The 20182-nt window shown below is 49.9% G+C and overlaps 1 protein-coding gene across 20 annotated transcripts in view; it reads left to right on the top strand.

The window, feature by feature from the left end:
- Positions 1–20182, top strand: part of EPB41L1 (erythrocyte membrane protein band 4.1 like 1) — a 140114-nt gene that overhangs the window by 96672 nt on the left and 23260 nt on the right. For 8 of the 20 annotated variants that reach the window (XM_080685616.1, XM_080685615.1, XM_080685613.1 and 5 more), the window contains 8 exons: positions 1091–1178; positions 1719–1871; positions 7446–7543; positions 7813–7988; positions 10630–10778; positions 11688–11723; positions 14156–14338; positions 16970–17074. In XM_080685616.1, the coding sequence (XP_080541742.1) occupies positions 1091–1178; positions 1719–1871; positions 7446–7543; positions 7813–7988; positions 10630–10778; positions 11688–11723; positions 14156–14338; positions 16970–17074 (988 nt within the window). The remainder of the gene's footprint in view (positions 1–1090; positions 1179–1718; positions 1872–7445; positions 7544–7812; positions 7989–10629; positions 10779–11687; positions 11724–14155; positions 14339–16969; positions 17075–20182) is intronic. The other 12 variants (XM_080685603.1, XM_080685610.1, XM_080685609.1 and 9 more) reach the window with 6 other exon arrangements.

Here is a 20182-nt window from a genome sequence, read left to right as displayed (position 1 = left end):
TGGGCTAGAAAAATGCTGATGGCCATCCCTTTACAGCTCTTTTGACTGAGAGCACATTGACATCTGCTGTCCAGGTATTCCACACAGTACCTCACTGAGGTGGACAGAGCAGAGGAAACAGGCCCAGAGGATGTGAGTCAGATGTAAATGTAATGGTTAGGAACACAGACTCTGGACCCACATTGTCTGGATTCAAATCCTGACTTTGCTACTTAGTAGCTGTGTGTCCTTAGGCAAGTTATTCAACCTCTCTGTGCCACAGCTTCCTCATCTGTAAAATGGGAATAATGATAATACCTATTTATAGAATTGTTTTGAGGATTCAATAACTTCAGACATGCAAAATGCTTTAAACAGTAACCGCATGCAGTCCTCAATAAATGTTAGCTGTGTCTGAGTGTAAAATATATGGTTTCCTGGCAGTCAAAGCAAAGAAGGATCTTGTATAACTTCTTTTCAGAAAGGAAAAAGGGCACCTATTCCTCAGGGGAGGTTAAGTGGTTTCTGATATAATGTTCTAAGATAAATATATATATATTTAATTTAATGAGTATATACTATATATTTAGCATTTTGAAAGATACTATGAGATGTCAGGAAGGCATAATACATGGCTCCTACTCACTAAATGTTATAATCAGGACTTATAATCAGGCCTTTTTGACTCCAAATCCTGTATATAAGATAAATATCTTATGTGGGCAGTGATTCCTGAGTCCCTGGGTGATTATAATGGACAGCCTTCCACAGTGGCTTCATGGTCATGGAGAAGCAGGACTTCACTTCACTGCTCACACTTCACTCAGTGGCAGAATGAGACAAAAATCCTGACTCCCGGCCCAGCCCTTGAATGCTTCCTGGAGGAAACAAGATTGGACTTGAGCTTTAGCAGGAGATGGGGGTTGGGTGGACTGAAGAGGGGTCTGGGGTGCACCATCCTGCACTGAGAGCAGAGGGGAGGTCTAGCCATACACACACTCCAGAACATTTGCCTTCCTAGAATCACAGGTTCTGACTCTGGCCACCTTCAGGCAGCAGGACTCAGGCGGGCCTTTCCCATGGCCACCTGTGATCCCTTTCTTTCCATTAGGGGCATGACCCCAGGAGAAGCAGAAATCCACTTCCTGGAGAACGCCAAGAAGCTTTCCATGTATGGAGTAGACCTGCACCATGCCAAGGTACCATTGGGTCCCAGGGCCCCCTAGCATCTGGGGGGTCCCCATTGAACTATGATGTTCTTCTGGAGGGCCAGACCCTGCATTCCTGCCGACCTGAAGCTTCCAAGTTTCATAACCCTTTATTCTCCCATGACCCTTATCATTTTCTCCTTGTATTATATTTATTTTTGAACCTGTTTGTGCCACCACTAGATTGGGAGCATTGTGAGGGAAATACAGGGCCTTAATTTATTTCTGTATCCCTAGCGTGTAGCCCATGGCCTGGCACCAAATATGTACCATTAAGTGTTTGCTGGATGAATAAGTGATTAACCAAGAAAATAATAGAACAAGTGAGTGGGTGGATAAATGACAAAATTAAGGAGTGAATGGTTGAATGACTGTGTGAGGGATGGTCAGGGGACTCCAGCACAGAGCCTCCAAGTCCACCTGCTTCTTGGGCTCATTTATAAGTAGAGCTCAGGAGGGACTTGGGGTTGGGGGCAGGCTGCCCCAGGAGTGGGCGCCAGGCCTGCTGTTCCATGGTCCCTTCTCACACAGGACTCTGAGGGCATTGACATTATGTTAGGAGTCTGTGCCAATGGCCTGCTCATCTACCGGGACCGACTGAGGATCAACCGCTTCGCTTGGCCCAAGATTCTCAAGATCTCCTACAAGAGGAGTAACTTCTACATCAAGATCCGGCCTGGGGAGGTGAGCCTGCTTGGGAATCCCTCCTCCTCACTGAATTGACTAGAGTGGAGAGGATCTGGTAGCTTTGCCTGGATTTTTCCTACTCAGGATACATGGATGGCGGTGCTGGGGTGCTGGGTATGGAGAGATCCATCTTCTGCTGGGGCTCTCTTCAGACACTTCACACCTTAGGTATGTCCTGCACACACACACACACAGGAGCACATGCACAAGCACACATGTAAAGGTAATCACGTATATTCGATATACATGTCCATGTCCCTGTATTTGCTTACATGTAATACTCAAGTACATGCACATACTAAGGTACATATAGACACACAACCACATGCATGCAAACGTGTATTCATCCAGCCTCCACAGCTCACCCTAGAATAAATGCGAACCCATTTGCTTCTTGCCTCCCCACTGCACCAGCTACCAGCACCATCATCTCTCATCTTCATCTCCACCACATCCTCTCGTTCCCCTGCCCCCACTGTCACTCCAGGCCATTTTCTTCATAGCTGCTAAAGAGAACTTGGAAGCCCCTTCCATCATAGCATGTGCAGCTCACCCCTTATTCCCAGTCCTTGCTTAAATGTTTCAAGAGCTTTCTTTTTAGCTTTTGGGTTAAAGCCCACACTCTGTCTGTGGCCACCTGCCTCTCCCACATTGCCCCATGCCCACTGCACTCCAGCCCCTTTGGCCTTCTCTGAAATCCTATATAATCCTATATAATAAAAGAGTAATATGCAAATGAACCATCACTCTGCTACACCCAGAAGCCACGCCCACAAGCCATGCCCACCAGCCAATCAGGAGTGAATATGCAAATAAACCCAACCAAGATGGCTACAGCCACAGAGAACAGGAGGGAGGCTTGGGTTTCCCCGGCAATGGAGGAAGCCAAGCTTTCCGCCTGCCCTTGCCGGCCTAGGGCTCCACTCAAGGCTACAAAGTTTCAATGATAGAAGATACATAAACCCAAACAGAAATGGCGGCAGCCACGGAGCTGGAAAGAGCAGGAGGCTAGGGTTGCCCCCGGTGATGGAGGAAGCCAAGCTTTCTGCACACCCTGGCCGACCCAGGCCTCCGTTTAAGGCTACAAAGTTTCAATTATAGAAGATACATAAATCCCCCAAAAAATGGCTGCTGCCACGGAGCAAACAGAAGGCTTGGCTCCGCTCTAGGCTACAAAGTTTCAATTGTAGAAGATAAATAAACCCCAGATACCAGGGCCTCCGCTTGGGTCGCCAGGGGGCATGGCCGGCCTGCAAACCACCACAGGCCCCTTGCCAAGGCTGCCCCATGCCCCAAGGGAACCCACACCCAGATCCGGGACACCCTTCAGGGCAAACCAGCTGGCCCCCCACCCATGCACCAGGCCTCTATCCTATCTAATAAAAGAGTAATATGCAGATTGACCATCACTCCAACACACAAGATGGCTGCCCCTATGTGGTCAAAGATCCTGCCCCCATGTGGACACAAGATGGCCACCACAAGATGGCCAGCAAGGGAGGGCAGTTAGGAGGGACCAGGCCTGCAAGGGAGGGCAGTTGGGGGCAATCAAGCCTGCAGGGGAGGGCAGTTGGGAGGGACCCAGGCCTGCAGGGGAGAGCAGTTGGGGGGGACCAGGCCTGCAGGGGAGGGCAGTTGGGGGGGACCAGGCTGGCAGGGGAGGACAGTTAGGGGCACACAGGCTGGCAGGGGAGCAGTTAGGCATCAATCAGGCTGGCAGGGGAGTGGTTAGAGGGTGATCAGGCTGGCAGGCAGAAGCGGTTAGGGGCAATCAGGAAGGCAGGCAGGCGAGCAGTTGGGAGCCAGCAGTCCTGGATTGTGAGAGGGATGTCCGACTGCCCATTTAGGCCCGATCCCACTGGGCAGTCGGACATCCCTCGAGGGGTCCCAGATTGGAGAGGGTGCAGGCTGGGCTGAGGAACACCCCCCTCCCCTGTGCATGAATTTCGTGCACCGGGCCTCTAGTCCTTGAATAAGCAAGCTCTTCCCGCCACAAGCCCTCTGCTTTTAATCATCCTCCACCTGAAATCCTCTTCCCCACCCTCTCAGATAGCTGGTTCCTTCCCCATCCTTCAGATCTCTGCTCAAAGATCACCTTTCTAAAATAAACCCATCCCTGCACCTACACAGGTATTCTGTCACATCACACACCTCTGTCCAGTCCCTTCAGTATCTGAAATGATCTTGTTTACTTATTTATGATCAAAGTCCCCTCCTCCCTGAATCTTCTGTTGTAAAAATATATATATTTCTATATTGATTTCAGAGAGGAAGGGAGAGGGAGAGAGAGATAGAAACATCATTGATGACAGAGAATCATTGATCGGCTGCCTCCTGCACGCCCCCTACTGGGGATTGAGCCCACAACCTGGGCATGTGCCCTTGGCCGAAATTGAACCTGGGACCCTTCAGTCTGCAGGCTGATGCTCTATCCACTGAGCCAAACCAGCTAGGGCTGAATCTTCTGTCTTTTTTTTTTTTTTTTGAGGTCTAACCAGGGGCCTTTGTTCTGATGGCCGACTTTTTTTTTTTTTAATTTAATAAATCTTTATTGTTCAGATTATTATAATTGTTTCTCCTTTTTCCCTCCATAGCCCCCCTCCACCCGGTTCCCACCCCACCCTCTGCCCTTACCTCCCCCCCACTGTCCTCATCCATAGGTGTACGATTTTTGTCCAGTCTCTTCCTGCACCCCCCATACCCTTTTCCCCCTGAGAATTATCAGTCCACTCCCTTTCTATGCCCCTGCTTCTATTATATTCACCAGTATATTCTGTTCCTCAGATTTTTAATTCACTTGATTTTTAGGTTCACTTGTTGATAGATACGTATTTGTTGTTCATAATTTTTATCTTTACTTTTTTCTTCTTCTTCTTCTTAAAGAATACCTTTCAGCATTTCATATAATACTGGTTTGGTGGTGATGAACTCCTTTAGCTTTTTCTTATCTGTGAAGCTCTTTATCTGACCTTCCATTCTGAATGATAACTTTGCTGGGTAGAGTAATCTTGGTTGTAGGTTCTTGCTATTCATCATTTTGAATATTTCTTGCCACTCCCATCTGGCCTGCATAGTTTCTGTTGAGAAATCAGCTGACAATCGTATGGGTGCTCCCTTGTAGGTAACTAACTGTTTTTCTTTTGCTGCTTTTAATATTCTCTCTTTGTCTTTTGCTCTTGGCATTTTAATTATGATGTGTCTTGGTGTGGTCCTCTTTGGATTCCTTTTGTTTGGGGTACTCTGCGCTTCCTGGACTTGTAAGTCTATTTCTTTCACCAGGTGGGGGAAGTTTTCAGTCATTATTTCTTCAAATAGGTTTTCAGTATCTTGCTCTCTCTCTTCTTCTGGCACCCCCATAATTCTGATGTTGGTATGCTTGAAGTTGTTCCAGAGGCTTCTTACACTATCTTCAACTTTTTGGATTCTTTTTTCTTTTCCAATTGAGTGTTTTTTGCTTCTTTGTATTTCAAATCTTTGACTTGATTCTTGCATTCCTCTAGTCTGCTGTTGGGTCTCTGTAAAATATTTTTTATTTCAGTCAGTGTATGTTCAATTTCTAGTTGGTCCTTTTTCATATCTTCGAGGGTCTCGCTAAATTTATCAGCCTTTTCTAGGATATTCTTGTAAAGCTTTATAACTGTGGTTTTGAATTCTATATCCAGTCGTTTGTTTTCCTCCATTTCTTTTGTTAGTGATCTCTTTCTTTGTCTCCACACTTTTGCTGCTTCCCTGAGTTGGTAGGGTAGCTTTGTGTGCTAGGTTTCCTATATGGCCCAGTGGGTCGGCCTCCCCAGTTAACCTGAGGTGGACACCCTTGGTGCACCCCTATGTGGACTATGTGTACAGCCTTGTAGTTAAGTCTTGATTGTTGTTGGCATCACTGAGAGGAATTGACCTCCAGGCCAGTTGGCTGTGAGGATCAGCTGTGTCTACGCTGGGAGAAGTTCGGTACTGGAGACAGCCTTATAGGATTAGACTTGCAAAATTGCAAAAGCCTCTGTGCTCAGCTTGGATGGGGCGGAGTCTCAGGGCGGAGCAGACAGTCTTGGCTTCCAGTCAGCCCTGCCCTGTGCACGCGCCTCCAGACCTCTGCCTTCCGCGGCTCCCCTGAGTTTCCGCCTGGCAGTCCAGATTCCCCCCGTAAGAGCTTGGGTCCCCAGGGGCTCACCCGGAACTGGGGTTCAGTGCAGTCGGAACTAGGGTTCAGTGCAGTCAGGAGCTTCCGACTCCCTTCCACTAGAGAATGCCTGCGGCAGCCTCCGCATTCAGTCTTCTCTGCGAGCACTTGCGTGCGCCTCCAGACCCCTGCCCGCTGCGTCTCCCCTGGGTCTCCGAGTCTCTTTGTGCCTTTCTCTCTACCTGACAGTCCAGACTCCCCCTGTATGAGCCTGGGTCTATGGGGTTTCGCCCAGAACTGGGGTTCAGTGCAGTTGGAACTGGGGTTCAGTGCAGTCGGGGGCTTCCTTCCCCCTCCCGCCAGAGAAAGTTAGCCAGGCACTCAGCCGCCCTTCCTCTCTGCATGCGTGTCTCCGTACCTTAGCCCTTTGCCGCTCCTCTGATTCTCCGTGAGCTTTTCTCTTTCCTTCTAGTTGTAGAATTTCCACTCAGCCAGCCTTCCTGTGGTTCTGGATGATGTCCGTTCTGTCTTTTAGTTGTAGTTTTGAAATTGTTGTACAAGGCAGCAGTATAGGTGCTTACCTATGCCGCCATCTTGGTTTCTCCTGAATCTTCTGTCTTGATCACCATGGTGTCTCTCTTGCTCTAAAACAGGGGTCTTCAAACTTTTTAAACAGGGGGCCAGTTCACAGTCCCTCAGACCGTTGAAGGGCCGGACTATAGTTTAAAAAAAAAACTATGAACAAATTCCTATGCGCACTGCGGGCCCGGGACAAGTCGGCTGCTAAGCAGGACAGGCAGCGGCACCCGGCGGGCCGGATAAATGTCCTTGGCGGGCCGCATGTGGCCCGCGGGCCGTAGTTTGAGGATGCCTGCTCTAGACTGATTACAGAGTAAGGGCTCAGTTCACATTATTGCGTAAACGAAACCTATATAATAAAACCCTAATATGCAAGTCGACTGAATGGCGGAACAACCAGTTGCTATGATGTGCACTGACCACCAGGGGGCAGACGCTCAATGCAGGAGCTGCCTTCTGGTGGTCAGTGCACTCCCACAGGGGGAGCACTGCTCAGCCAGAAGCTGGGCTCACAGCTGGCGAGTGCAGCGGCGGTGGTGGGAACCTCTCCCGCCTCCACTGCAGGCAGGCGGTAGGAGTGAGGGGTCCTGGACTGCGAGAGCCCTGGACTGCGAGAGGGATGTTTGGCTGCTACCTTAGGCCTGATTAGGCCTAAGCCGGCAGGCAGACATCTCCCGAGGGGTCCCAGACTGTGAAAGGGCGCAGGTCGGGCTGAGGGACCCCTCCTCCAATGCACAAATTTTGTGCACCAGGCCTCTAGTGAATAAATAAAAGAACAGCCAGAGTCACGCATGCTGAAAAGAGGTTCAAAAGGATGAAGTGATGGAGAGAGAGGCCCAGGTGTTGCGTCTTACCCACCCTCCTTGGTTTTGCAGTACGAGCAGTTCGAGAGCACAATTGGCTTTAAGCTCCCAAACCACCGGTCAGCCAAGAGACTGTGGAAGGTCTGCATTGAGCACCACACGTTCTTCCGGTGAGCCAGACCTGGGGATGGGGTAACTGGGGATGAGACAGAGGCTGTGAGTGTATGTGTGGGTGATGTCTGTGTTTTTTGAGGGCAGAGCGGGAGAAGGTAGTAAGGACCATAGGAAAGACCTCCCTCCTCTTTCACCAAGTCTCTCCCCTCCTGGACCACAGAGTGTAGCTGGTGGGACAGTGGGATGAAAGGCCAGCTGTGGTCCAGCCTTGGATCTGGCAATGCAGGTATGATCCCCCCTCCTCACCTCCATCCCTCCACTGCAGGCTCGTGTCCCCCGAACCTCCACCCAAGGGCTTCCTGGTGATGGGCTCCAAGTTCCGGTATAGTGGGAGGACCCAGGCACAGACCCGCCAGGCCAGCGCCCTCATCGACCGGCCCGCTCCCTTCTTCGAGCGTTCCTCCAGCAAACGGTACACCATGTCCCGCAGCCTTGATGGAGGTATGCCCTAAATTGGAGGTGGGAGAAGAGTGGTGTTCAGAGGGAAGGAGATGGGCATGCCAGGTGCAGAATGAGCAGTGAGGGTGGTAGACACGTCACAGATTGACTTGCACTGGGCAGGGTGGCCCAAGAGCTCCACTGAACCTGGGCAGCTCTCAGTGGATTAGCCTCAACCTATGGCCTCACTATCGCTGGGATGTCATATTGCCCCTCCTAGACTTCCTGGGACTTCTTTGAGCCTTTAGGAGTCCCAGGTTTAGCCATATGGTTTTCTGGGCCCTCTGCCTAAGATGCTTAGTGATTCATGGGTTTTCATCATACCAGGAGAAGGATGTATTATGACTACAATGTGGAGTTGGTGATGCCTTACCTGACTGGAGGCAGAGGGGTTGTTCCCAGAAATTCTTTTGGTTGCATTGAACTGATTGACATGGTGCTCTCTGTTGGGCTGACAGCTGCCCTTAATATCAACAAGAATTGGCCCTACATTGTCCTCTATCAAGCAGACCAGGGCTTCTCAAAATGTGGTTGTAGACCACCTGCATCAGAATCACCTGTGAGTCCGTTAATCATGCAGATTCCCAGGCCCTGGCCCAGACATACTAACTTGGCATCCCTCAGGGCCCTGACTCCCCCCAGTATGCAGACTGGAGTTTATAGGGGAGATTCAGAAGCCACATGGGATAAAGGCCATGGGATAAAAAGCACTGGGGAGCTTCAGAGTTTGGCAGATCTGAGTTCAAATCTCAGCCTTGACTCTCACCAGCTGCTCTGTGGACACAGGATGTGGCTCATAAACATCTGAATGAATGGATGGGAGGCCTTGAGCAACTTAACTCCCTGTGCCTATTTCCTCTTCTACAAAATAAAGATTATTTACTTCGCTATGTTATGAGATAATGCCTCTACAACACCCGAAACAATTCCTGGCACATATTAGGAACGTAATAAATAATACCCAATAACAAGTTATTGTTTATTGTAGCAGTAATAAATTATTATTATTGCTTTTAGATTTGTAGAGGATGGTTTAAAGGTAGGAGGTGGGGACTTGAGTGGGGGAAATAATGGCTACTCCCAGATAATAATGCTACACTGGGGCAGGACTCTCAGCAAGTTAGTCCCACTTGACAGATATTTTCTGAGTCTTAGAATAAGTATGGCCCTTTCCTTTGAGGAGCTCCTAGAATAGTAGGTTTATAAGCATTCAACGTGATTCAAACAATGGATGAAGTACAGAATACAGAGTAGCCTTAAGGAGAGAGAGATTAATTCTGTCTAGGAGGAGCAGAAAGGGCTTTGCAGAGAGGGTGACAACTGGGCAGGGTTTTGAAGGATACCTAGGAGTTTTCCAGGTGATCAGGCAGTCTGATACTTTTCCTGCAGTATGAAGGTGTGACCTGTTCCAGAACTCCCTGGCCATTTTTGGAGGACATGCAGTTTTGCAAGGGTCCATTTGGAACTGAGGAAGCTCCTTATTCTTGAATGGTCACAGGACTGAGAGCTAACTTTTATGCAAAAAGAAAGGAGGGCCCATTACTGTCTCTCTATCCTCCCCTGCAGCTTTCATTACTATGCCAGGGGCGAAATGAAGCCCAGATTGTGCAAGGCAGCAAAGATTGGCCCAGATTTGACGATGCTCATCAAGAGGAGGCCGGAAGCCTGGACTCTAAGCCAGTAGGCCTGGGTTCTTCTCCTGATTCACTGAAAGGTCTCAGAGTCTCTGTAAAATGAGGATAATTCCCATTCTAGTCATCAACACAGAGCACTGTGGGCTCAAATGAAATAATGTGCATGAATGGGCACTTTGCAGAGTAAATATATATAAATAGAAAGGATAATTATTCTCTCCTTTTTAATCTAGGCCAATTCCAAGGATGATGTGCTCAGGTCATTCACTGTTTTCCAGCCATTTTTTTCCCCACCAAGACATAATCCATGGGCATAGTCTGAGTTATGCCCAGTGTCTGGAGTAAAGGGTGTAATTCTACCTTTTTCTCTCCTGTTCAGGAAAGTACTTGGAATGCCAGCAAAGTGAGAAAGATGTTACTGCAAGGGTTCCCTTGAATTTTCCTTGATTTATAAAGAAACTACATTATTTGCAAACCTCAGGACTTTAGCTTTCACTAGTAAAAGCTAATCTCACAATATCTGTGTATTGTTAGATAATGGTCAAGTGAGCATTCTGCCACAAATGCCACAACAAGAAAATCAACATTTGTGGGCCAACATTGATTGAATTGGCTCACTCTGTGGCAGCCACTCTTCTAAATACTTATACACATGAACTTATTTGTTCCTCCCCCAGTTGTCTGAAGTAGGTACTGTTTATAGATGAGAAAACGGAGGCCCAGAGAGGTTGTATAACTTACCCAAGGTCACACAGCTAAGAAGAGATAGATTTGAGATTTGAACCTGGGCTCTAGTACTATAGAAATCAGGAGGGGACTGGCAGGCAGTCCACGTGACTGGGAAGGCTGCTTCACTCCAGTTGGGCACTGGTTTCTTATCCCCAATGTGTTGGGGTGTGGAAGTGTCTGCTCCGCTCCAAGCATGGTTGGGCAAGTGGCAGGGCCGACTCCCTGTCCGTGCACCTGGGAGATGTCTCACGTGGCTGCCCGGCTGTTTCTGCCCACTTTAGCAGAGTTCTCCCGCCCAGCCTCGGTCAGTGAGAATCACGATGCAGGACCTGATGGTGACAAACGGGAGGAAGATGGCGAGTCTGGGGGGCGGCAGTCAGAGGCCGAGGAGGGAGAGGTCAGGACCCCCACCAAGATCAAGGAGCTGAAGGTAGGAGTCTGACTTTCTTATACTCACTGATCTGGGGATCAGGAGGCTGATCCTGTCTTTAGCCTTGGCCTCCAGGTGCCCCCAACTGTGGCTGAGCACCCTTGCTATGGGGTGCACCAAGCTCAGAGCCTTGCCCTTGGGCCATGCTCAATTCCTGCACATGCCCAGGAGTGGGGGGCATGCTGCTTGCCATACACCCTCCCATCCTTTTGCCTTGCTTTCCCAGAGGGCATTCTGTACCCTAGGGGACTCTGGTCTCCTCTTGCCCACTCTGAATTTGCCCCTTTGACTACAATTTGAATCTGCACAGCCTTCTTTTCCCCCAGAGCATGCTGGGGTGTTTCTGCAGGCCCTCACAGTGTGTCCCCCTCTTGTTGTCCACCCCCATTTCCCACATACCTGTGCACACACTCCTGCAGGCACACTTGGCCTCAGACTTGCATGCGTTCACTCACAGATATACACCCCTCACCCACAGGGGTACGTATCCAGATTTTCGAACAACATGCAAATGGGCATGTGCACACAAGGGTATAGTGTGTTTCCAACATGAAGTCCCACTTGGAAGCACAGGTCCCTGAACACATATGCTGACTGCAAGAAGCAGGACTACCCAGAACACTCACTTCCATCTGCTGAGTGTAACTGCTCACTTTGCTTCCAGTCCTCCCACCCCCGTCATCACCTCCCTGGGCCACCTCCCTGCTTCACACTCCACCCCTTCCAACTACTCACAGCCACCCCCCCCCCCGCACCCCCCCAACCCGGGGGCCACCCAGCTTCCCTGGCCTCTGTTGCTTGGGTAAGAGCGCTCTGGGCTACCTGCTGGACTGGGCTGGTCTCGATGTCTCTAATCCACTGGCTCTACTGACCCTGCTGGTTGCTTTCCCTCCTCCCCCCGTCTGCTAGCCGGAGCAGGAAACCACGCCGAGACACAAGCAGGAGGTACTGCATGGGACCTGTTCTTATCTACCCAGTTCATTTGTCACCATTCCACAGTCCATCCCAAGCTGATATCCTGGTGCCATCTCAGCTTTAGCTTCACCTCTGCTCCCTGGCCATCCTCCTCCCCCTACGCTCCTTCTAGTCCCATCCCCTACCCAGCCCCCTCAGCTCCCCTTGTTAAGTTCATCTCTTCAGCATCCTGCTCAGACTCCATCCCCCAGCAGTGTTTCCCCTCCCTCTTTCCCCTCCTCTCTATCCAGCTTCACACTTTGCCTCCCCAGACCACCCACGCTCACTCCCCCGTCCCTGCTGACTATCCCACTTGTGTTCCTCAGCTCTTCCAGGCATTCCATGCTTTCATTGAGCCCATCTCTTCTGCTTTTTTTTTTTTATTATTATCTATTGGCAACCAGATGTGGGTGGGAGGGGTGGGAGGGAGGAGCCTCAGAGCACATCTGCATCTTCTCAGATTTCATTGCCCATCCCTCTGGCTGGGGTCTGCTTCTCCAGCTGTCAAGAAAGCCTCCTCTCCTTTTCTCCTCCTCTCTCTCCTCTCCCTCACTTTATTCATCTGTGTTAACCACTTCTCCTTCCCTTTCACACAGTCTCCATCTCTTCATTTGAACTTTCACTGCAAGAGAAGTGGATTTATTGTTGGGCCCGAGGGGAAGGACTGTGGTCTGGATTTTAGCCCCAGTTCTGCCACTGACTCTTTGAGGTCTTCGGGACATCCCCTTAGGCCCCAGCTTCCCACCTGCACAGTAAGGCATTTGCACTATGTTTTACCAAGGCCTTTCAAGGATCTTGGGGTTCCACCGCTCCCTCTAGCTGTCAGGAACACTACATGCCCACTGAGCCAGAGTAGCAGGTACAGGACAGAAGGTCACAAGACACATCTTGGGTCTATTGCAGCCCCAATCCATCAAACCCTATCAGGTTTGATTTCTCAGACAGACACGGTCCTGAGGCAGCTCAGCTCAGGAAAGGAGGTACAGGCAGATGTTTGGAGGCAAAGCAGAAGCCTCAGTAGTATCGGTTTCCTTTCTGAGGTCACCTAGGAGTCAATCATAGAGGATCCTCGGATGCCAGAGAGAATCCCAGGGGAAGAATCTAGCTTGTTCAAGGACAAGCTTACCTTCCAGGTGATCTGACTTTATAATAAGCTGAGATTGTCCATTTCTTGCCCTGAATCAAGTTGACATGTACCCTCAAATAGCCTTGCAGATAAGGGTCCTTCGGCCACCAGCCTACTGCCCTGTCCCCAGAAACAGACAGACAGGCAGCTTTGGCAAGTCGCTGCCATCTCATGTGCAAAGGCTGCACCTCACGTGACCTAGGGGCAGATTACTCTGTCATGATGCACTGGCCAGAGCTCAGACTTGGCAGTACAATGTGGGGCTCACCTATGACTCCAGCTATACCTGGCTCAGTTCTTGTGTCCAGCCTTGGACCTACCTATCTTCCTGGTATCTAATTCTCCTGATCCTCCTGAACACCCCTCTCTGGCTGTATCTCACCCTGTCTGCTGTTGAGGAATCAATACCCACAGGTATCTGGAAGATTCTGGGTGGTTGGGAAAGGTAGAGGCTGTCAGCAGAGAATACTGAACACAATCTTTTCCTGGTCCCTGGGTCCCTGGTCCTTGGTGTGGGAACAGAACCCATGTTAATGGATGTCCCTGGCTTTAGAAGGGCCCCACAGGGCCTGATTTACTGCATATGTTGGGCCAGGAGGGGCCTAGACTGGGGATCCTGCTAAGCACAGTGGTCCAAGTCTTGGTCAGAGGTGGGGATCAGGATTTGGGAAGCCAAGGAGGGGGTCAGAGCCGCCAAGTGAACAGGGTTGGCAAGTTCTCACTGTACCTCGGTTGTGACTTAGACTGGGCTCACAGCACCAAAGGGAACTCACCCAAACCAGTGGGATTTGCATGGGTTCGGGCTCTAAGACCAGGAGCCAGGCAGGGAAGTGGAAAAGGTTGTGCTTGACCAGAAGTCTCTCTCTCTCTCTCTCTCTCTCTCTCTTAGAGAGAGAGAGGAAGGGAGAAAGAGATAGAAACATCAGTGAGAGAGAAACATTCATCAATTGCCTCCTGTAAGTGCCCTGACTGAGGATTGAACCTGCAACATGGATATGTGCCATGATCGGGAATTAAACGATCACCTTTCAGTGTATGGGATGAAGCTCCAACCAACTGAGCCATACCAGCAGGGCAGAAGTCTCCTCTTTTTAATCTCAAGTGCTTTGTGCACCTGTTGGGGCTAATATCCCTGCCCTGCCTGGCTCATGAGGTGCTGGAGAGTGCCACAGGTCACACATGGGAGTCACCTTGCTGATATAGGGCAGCGATGGTCACTGTTGCCATTTTCACCACACCCGGTATCCCATCTCGGAGCTGCTCCTCTAATGCCTGGCTGTCCTCTCCATCACCCTAGTTCTTAGACAAGCCAGAGGATGTCTTGCTGAAGCACCAGGCCAGCATCAACGAGCTCAAGAGGACCCTGAAGGAACCCAACAGCAAACTAATCCACCGGGATCGAGACTGGGAACGGGAACGCAGGCTGCCCTCCTCGCCCGCCTCCCCCTCCCCCAAAGGCACCCCTGAGAAAGCCAGCGAGGTAGGTCTCACCCTGAACCCCTCAACGGGGGCCTTGGGTAAAGAGGGTGGGGAAGTGTGCTGATTCACTGTCACCCCCACAGCTGTATGCTTCTCCCTGTTGCTGTGTGCACTGATGATGGGGATGGGGTGGTGGGTTAAGCTGAGGAAGACAAAGTCACTGAATCTTGGAATCTGGGGCCCCAGGGACCATCCTGGAAAACTCAAAATGGCTTGGTGTATTCCCCTTCCATCAGCCAGAGAATAATGGGGAAGAAGGGGTACTTGTCAGAAATGCATATTCTGGACTCCACATCAGACCTCCTGAATGAGAATATTGGAGGTAGAGCCCTGGAATCAGCATCTGAAACAAGTGCCCCAGGCGATTCTCATGCATACTAAACTCTAAGAATCAGGGTAGTTCTATCCAGTAACCAGACCCTTTTGAGCCGATTGTGAAAACACAGATCTGGAAGTATTCCCTCCAGGAAGGATCCTCAGAGCCCACTAGAGGGAACTAGGTCCTCCAGGAAAACCAGCTGCTCCTGTGCCTTTCAGAGTGGAAAGCAATTGAAAAAGAGACAGGATCTTGAGAATTCTTGTATTGATAATCCCAACCTGTTATTGTTAGCGCTGCTAAATCTTGGCAGTGTTTACCTCCGTCTGTGCTTGGGTTTTTATACTCTAGTGCTGCTGCTTACTGGGCTCCACCCCAACTGGGATCTAGACTTATACCGCCTGGGTTTGAACTCTGGCTCTGCTGCCTGCTAGCTGGATGATCCAGTGCTTGTGACTTAACCTCTCTGAGCCTCCATTCAGTAGAGGTAATAAAGCATCTACTTCTTAGGAATGTTGTAAGGATCAAATGAGATAAAGCATGGAGGGGCCAGCAGAGACCCAGAGGCTCAGTATGAGTTACTAGTACTTATTGTTTCCTTTTGAGAGACCTGGGACTCTCACACAGAAGGTTAACTTGGAGTCGGGATTTCTTTTAAAGTTGGAAGGGTCCTCAGAACCCGCTTGGTTCAAGGTCATCATGTCACAGATGGGGCCCTGAGGCCCAGAAGGGGAAGGACTTTTTTAGTGTCATAGTTGATAGAAGAGGAGCCAGAATCTGATTTTCTTGTGTCCCAGGCATTGTATTTGCTATTAAATCACAACTGCCTAGAAGCAAGACCAAATTATGTGAAGACCAGACGTAGAGTCAATTGCGTGTGTGCTGTCCTCTAATGCTTTGACAATTGGTTGATGCAGCCATGATCTAATAAGCAGAGCATTCTATTGACTCAGCACTCCCCATGGCCTTGCCATACTGGCTAACAGAGGGCCTCGTCCAGTGAGGCTGCTGTGATGGCTCCCTGGCTGGTGATTCGCAAAGTTAGGGATGATTTGGGGGCTTTTAAGACCAGTGCCATGGAAGGAGGGCAAATCTCTGCACCCACTGAGGGCTTCTGTGGTCACCTTTGACATAATCAAGGCTGAACTGGGCCTGGGGGCTGGTCTAGTGATCCAGTTACATGCCCTGCTCCTGTCCTGAGACCCTTGAGCAGAGTGGACTCTCTTCAGTTCTGAAATGGGTAGGGTGGGATGCAGGGGCTTCCAACACAGTCAGACTCCAGCAGAGAGAGGCAGGATGACCCCTGGAGAGCTGGGCTCCTGGAGCATTGGGGTGGCCTCAGAGCAGCCTGGCTTGAGGGTGCCCCATCTGCTGGTGACAGCTGGAGCTGCTAGAATTGGATCATTAAAAGGCGGAGTCTGTTCCTCTCTTTTCTTCCCACTGCTAGAAAGAAGTCTGGTCCAGGAGCTCACCTTGGAGCGTTTAGAGGCCTTTAAAGATTTGGGGGATGGGGAGGAGCCTTAGCTAAGGACCGGTCTGACTCCTTGAGCAAATAACCTCACCTCTCTGAGCCTCACTGGCTCGTCAGTCCATCGAAAGGGAACTAAGATTTCCATTCTATAGGGTTGGGTTATTGGGAAGGTTGAGCAAAATAATGGATATAAACACACTTTATAAACTGGACAGTGTGGACAGTCAACGGGCATTGCTGACGATTAGAATTCCTGCTCAAACATGGACTTTGCAGGGGAGATCTGCAGGGCGTTTCATCCATGGTTCCTAGTAGCTTCCTCGTGTGTTGGGCGTCATCTGGGCCAAGGGGAAAACAGTAGGAGCTTAAACCAAAATAGGGACCCAAAACTATAAAGAAGAGTTCCAATTTGCCAAGCCTATGTTTTCATGTTAAAGATAACTGTCTAAAAGGGGCTGAGACCCAGACTACAGGATTGAACCATCGTCTAAAGCAAAGACACCCAGAGAAGACTTGGAACCGTGTGCAAGTGATATGGCTCCAAAACCTCTTGAATGAGAATGAGCAGGCGATGAGGGAAGGCCCAAAGCCATGGTGCTGGCTGGCAGCTGACCGTGGGCCTCCCTCTCTGAATGGCTTGGAGGGGCAGTTCCTTTCTATCCCGCCCCACGGCGGTGCAGCTCCTTCCTGACCTAATCTATAAAACCTAAAGATGTGGGATTTACAAAGCGGGGCTATTTATGGACTCTGTGTGTGTGTCTCTCCTGCTTTCTCTCTCTCCCTCTCTGTCTCTCCTTCCCTTCCTCCCTCTCTCCCTTTCCTCTGGCCCTGGGCCTCCCCTGCAGTCCCAGAGGACCCAGGACACCTCTCAGCAGGACTTGGCACCTGAGCCTGAGACGGCCACAGGCTTGGAAGTGTTCACTCAGAAAAGCCTCGCAGCATCTCCTGAGGTTATTGTCATCACCTCCCCGCCCAACCAGAACCCTAATGGTCTTAAGAAAACCCTTTCTCTGGGGTGAATGGGGTGGAGCAGACTCTGCCATGCACAGGGAGCAGTGGACAGCCCACATGGTCTCCCGGCTGTGACAAATGAACATCCCCTTTCCAGGGATCCATAAAGGGCAGGCCCCTCCCTCATCCATTGCTGCTCAGGAATCAGGACTGAAACCATTCAGGGAAGACACCTCTGGCTTCAAAGGGAGGCAGAAATGAGTTTCCTCAGGCCCTGCAGAGGCAGGTGACTCTAGAGGCAGGCTCTGCCCTTTAAGCTTGGGATCAGGGGTCATGGCACCTAAATGTCTTCTGCCCTAAGGTCTTGTTACTGTTTAGAAGCCCGAGTAAGGTCTAGCTGTGGTTAGTTAGGGGATGGCATCCCATTCATCCCCCTACCTCTTTCTTTTCTAAACTCCCCTTGGATCAATCTGGGCCTCCAGACAGACAAAGTGGGCATCTTGCTCCAAGGAGTAACCTTGGAGCTATAGAGATGCTGGTAAGGCAGGCATTCTAAATGAGGAGGGCATTGCTTCTTGGCCCAGGAGAGCAGCAGGTTGGGGGCTCTTGAAACTTGCTGTGCCCCTGCATGGATGCCAGGTTGAATCCAGGCCCAGCACCTCATGGACGGTCAGGATTGGAAGGTACTAACTGATATATGACCCTCTCTTGTTGGCACAGAGTGTCTGAGGGCATATACCTTTCTTAATTCCCCGGAGAAAAATTTTGTAGCTGCTGAAAACATGCTGGAACTGTAATAGAAACGTGAGTCAGCTACGTAAGTGGTAAAACATAAATCACAGTTATTTTCCCTCAGTTGTAAAAATAAAAACAAGACTATCAGCACACTCTTGAGAGAAGTTGGACAGGAGTCAACAGCATCCCAAGGTTAGGGACGCAGTGATGCCCTGGAGCACAGAGATGCTCCCGGAGCCAAGGACAGGTGCCCACCCTTGAGAGGGGCAACATGCGTCCTTCCTCAGGGTTCCTAAAAATTGTCGGTCCAGTCCCTTCCACAGAGGGGGCTCTGCCTGTTCCTAACGGCAGCTCGTTTTGTCTTCATTCATCCATTGTGAAGTTTTCATATTGAATTGTCTGCCCTTCTGAGTCACCCGTCTGTGGGCCTTGCTCTGTCCCCAAGCGCCTTTACGCCTGCTCTGCATCCTCCAGGATGGCCCTTCAGAGTTGAGCACCCGCTAACCCTCTTTCTTCAATAGTTTCTCCCAGGGCATGGCTTCTAGAGAGCTCCTCATCCTGGACCCCTCCTCTGTGCCAAAATGTGAGCCAGAGCTCCAGCCCAGAGTCCACAGAACTGCCTGGCTGGAGACTTGCTCCTTGTCCTTGGGAACAGAATCCGCTCCACTTCCTCTTTCAGCTTCTGTTCCTAGGCTGTCTTACCTCAGTTCCTCCATCTGACAGCAGGGGGCACTCTGAGCAGGCACTGAGCACCTTGGCTCAGGGGAAAGAATGGCTGAGGGCTCCCCTGACATCTTCCCCATCCTAAAATCTGGTCAGGACGACTTTCAGGCCAATCCCCAGGGCCAGTTGTAGCTCTGCCAGTGTTTTGGTGCCAGTGAAGCCTTGCTCTTTTTCGTTCAGTCTTTCTTTTCTCTTTAGGTTCCTGCATATCTACTTTCACTCGTTAGAAGCAGAGCCCCTTCTTCTCTCAGTGCTCACTCTGTCATCTGTGCCAGTCACCTTCCTCTGGGAGCCTCAGTTTCCCCTTCGGAAATAGGGTAATAGCACCTGCTTCACAAGTTACCATATGGATTAAATTTAATAATTTAGACCAACGATTTCAAGAATTTTTTAAATATGCAATACCTGACTATTTAGTCAGGGCCACTGGCCACTTTTCCCTTAGATTGTCAAATGAAAAAATAACAACAGCCCGCCTGGTGTGGCTCAGTGGTTGAGCGTCGACCTATGAACCAGGAGGTCTTGGTTTGATTTTCCAGTCAGGGCGATCCCCTGTGTGGGGCATGCAGGAGGCAGCCAATCAGTGATTCTCTCACATCACTGATGTTTCTATCTCTCCCTCTCCCTTCCTCTCTGAAATCAATAAGAATATATTTTTTAAAATGACAACAGCCAACACAACAATAGCCACCTGGTGCGAATGAATCAAAATTATACCCATTTTTCGTCAGATCGGCAAAAAATTTTTTTGGTGTGGTTCAGAATCTTAGTAATTAGTTTATGTGTGCCATGAGATGAAAAAGGTTGAAAATCGCTGACTTAGTCAAAAGGCTGGTATTGCCTAGCACAAAGTAATTGAATATAAGTATGTTTCCCTTTTTTTCCCCTATACAATCTTTCTGTTCTGTGCCAGCCCCCACCCCACTCAGCCTAGAAACTAGTTTCTAGTTAGACTTGGGGCAAGAATATTCCAGAAGGGAATTCATGGAAGGCCTTTGGCTCTCCTTGCCAGGCTGATGATGCCAGTACAAGCTGAGACGGGAGCAGCTAAAGGCACTTGCTTCCTAAGTTGAAGAGAAGAGATGCATGCCTGGCGTCTGTAGGCTCTCAAAGCACTTCTCTCTGGGAAAGTCCGAGTGCTGTGGTCCTGAAGGCTTAACAACCTGAAGTAAAATCTCAGAACCTACCCCCAACTTTATCTGGCCTTCTCCCTTCCTTTTGTCTCTCTTTTCTGTTGGTGAGAATCTCTTAATGTGGTTTGCTTCCCTGACAGTCATGGCGATTTTGTTGAAATGGAGTGGGGGAATGGAGGTAAGAGGGTTTACAGTGTTCCCTTGATCCTGCAGAATCCTTTAGGTCTGATGGGATCTGATAGACTCCTCTCCAAGTCATAACCTGAATCGGAGCCCAAGGTCAGATAAACTCCCCCCAGCTTGTTTTCGGGAGCAGTTTGGGGCACATCTTACCGTAGATGCATCTCACAGAACTTGGACTCAGAGACGGTTCTAGGCCTGCCTTTGCACTCGCTCACTCTCTGACCTTGGGCATGGTGCTCACCTTCTCTAGGCCTCAGTTTCCACATCTTTACCATGAGGGGCTTGACTCAGAGCTGTGATTTCAAAGGAGGAAAGTACTTCATGGCACTAGGC

Source organism: Plecotus auritus, assembly GCF_963455305.1.
Source record: "Plecotus auritus genome assembly, chromosome: 8".
Taxonomy (NCBI): domain Eukaryota; kingdom Metazoa; phylum Chordata; class Mammalia; order Chiroptera; family Vespertilionidae; genus Plecotus; species Plecotus auritus.
Note: the sequence above shows the minus strand (reverse complement) of the source record. Positions and strands in the feature narration are given on the sequence as shown.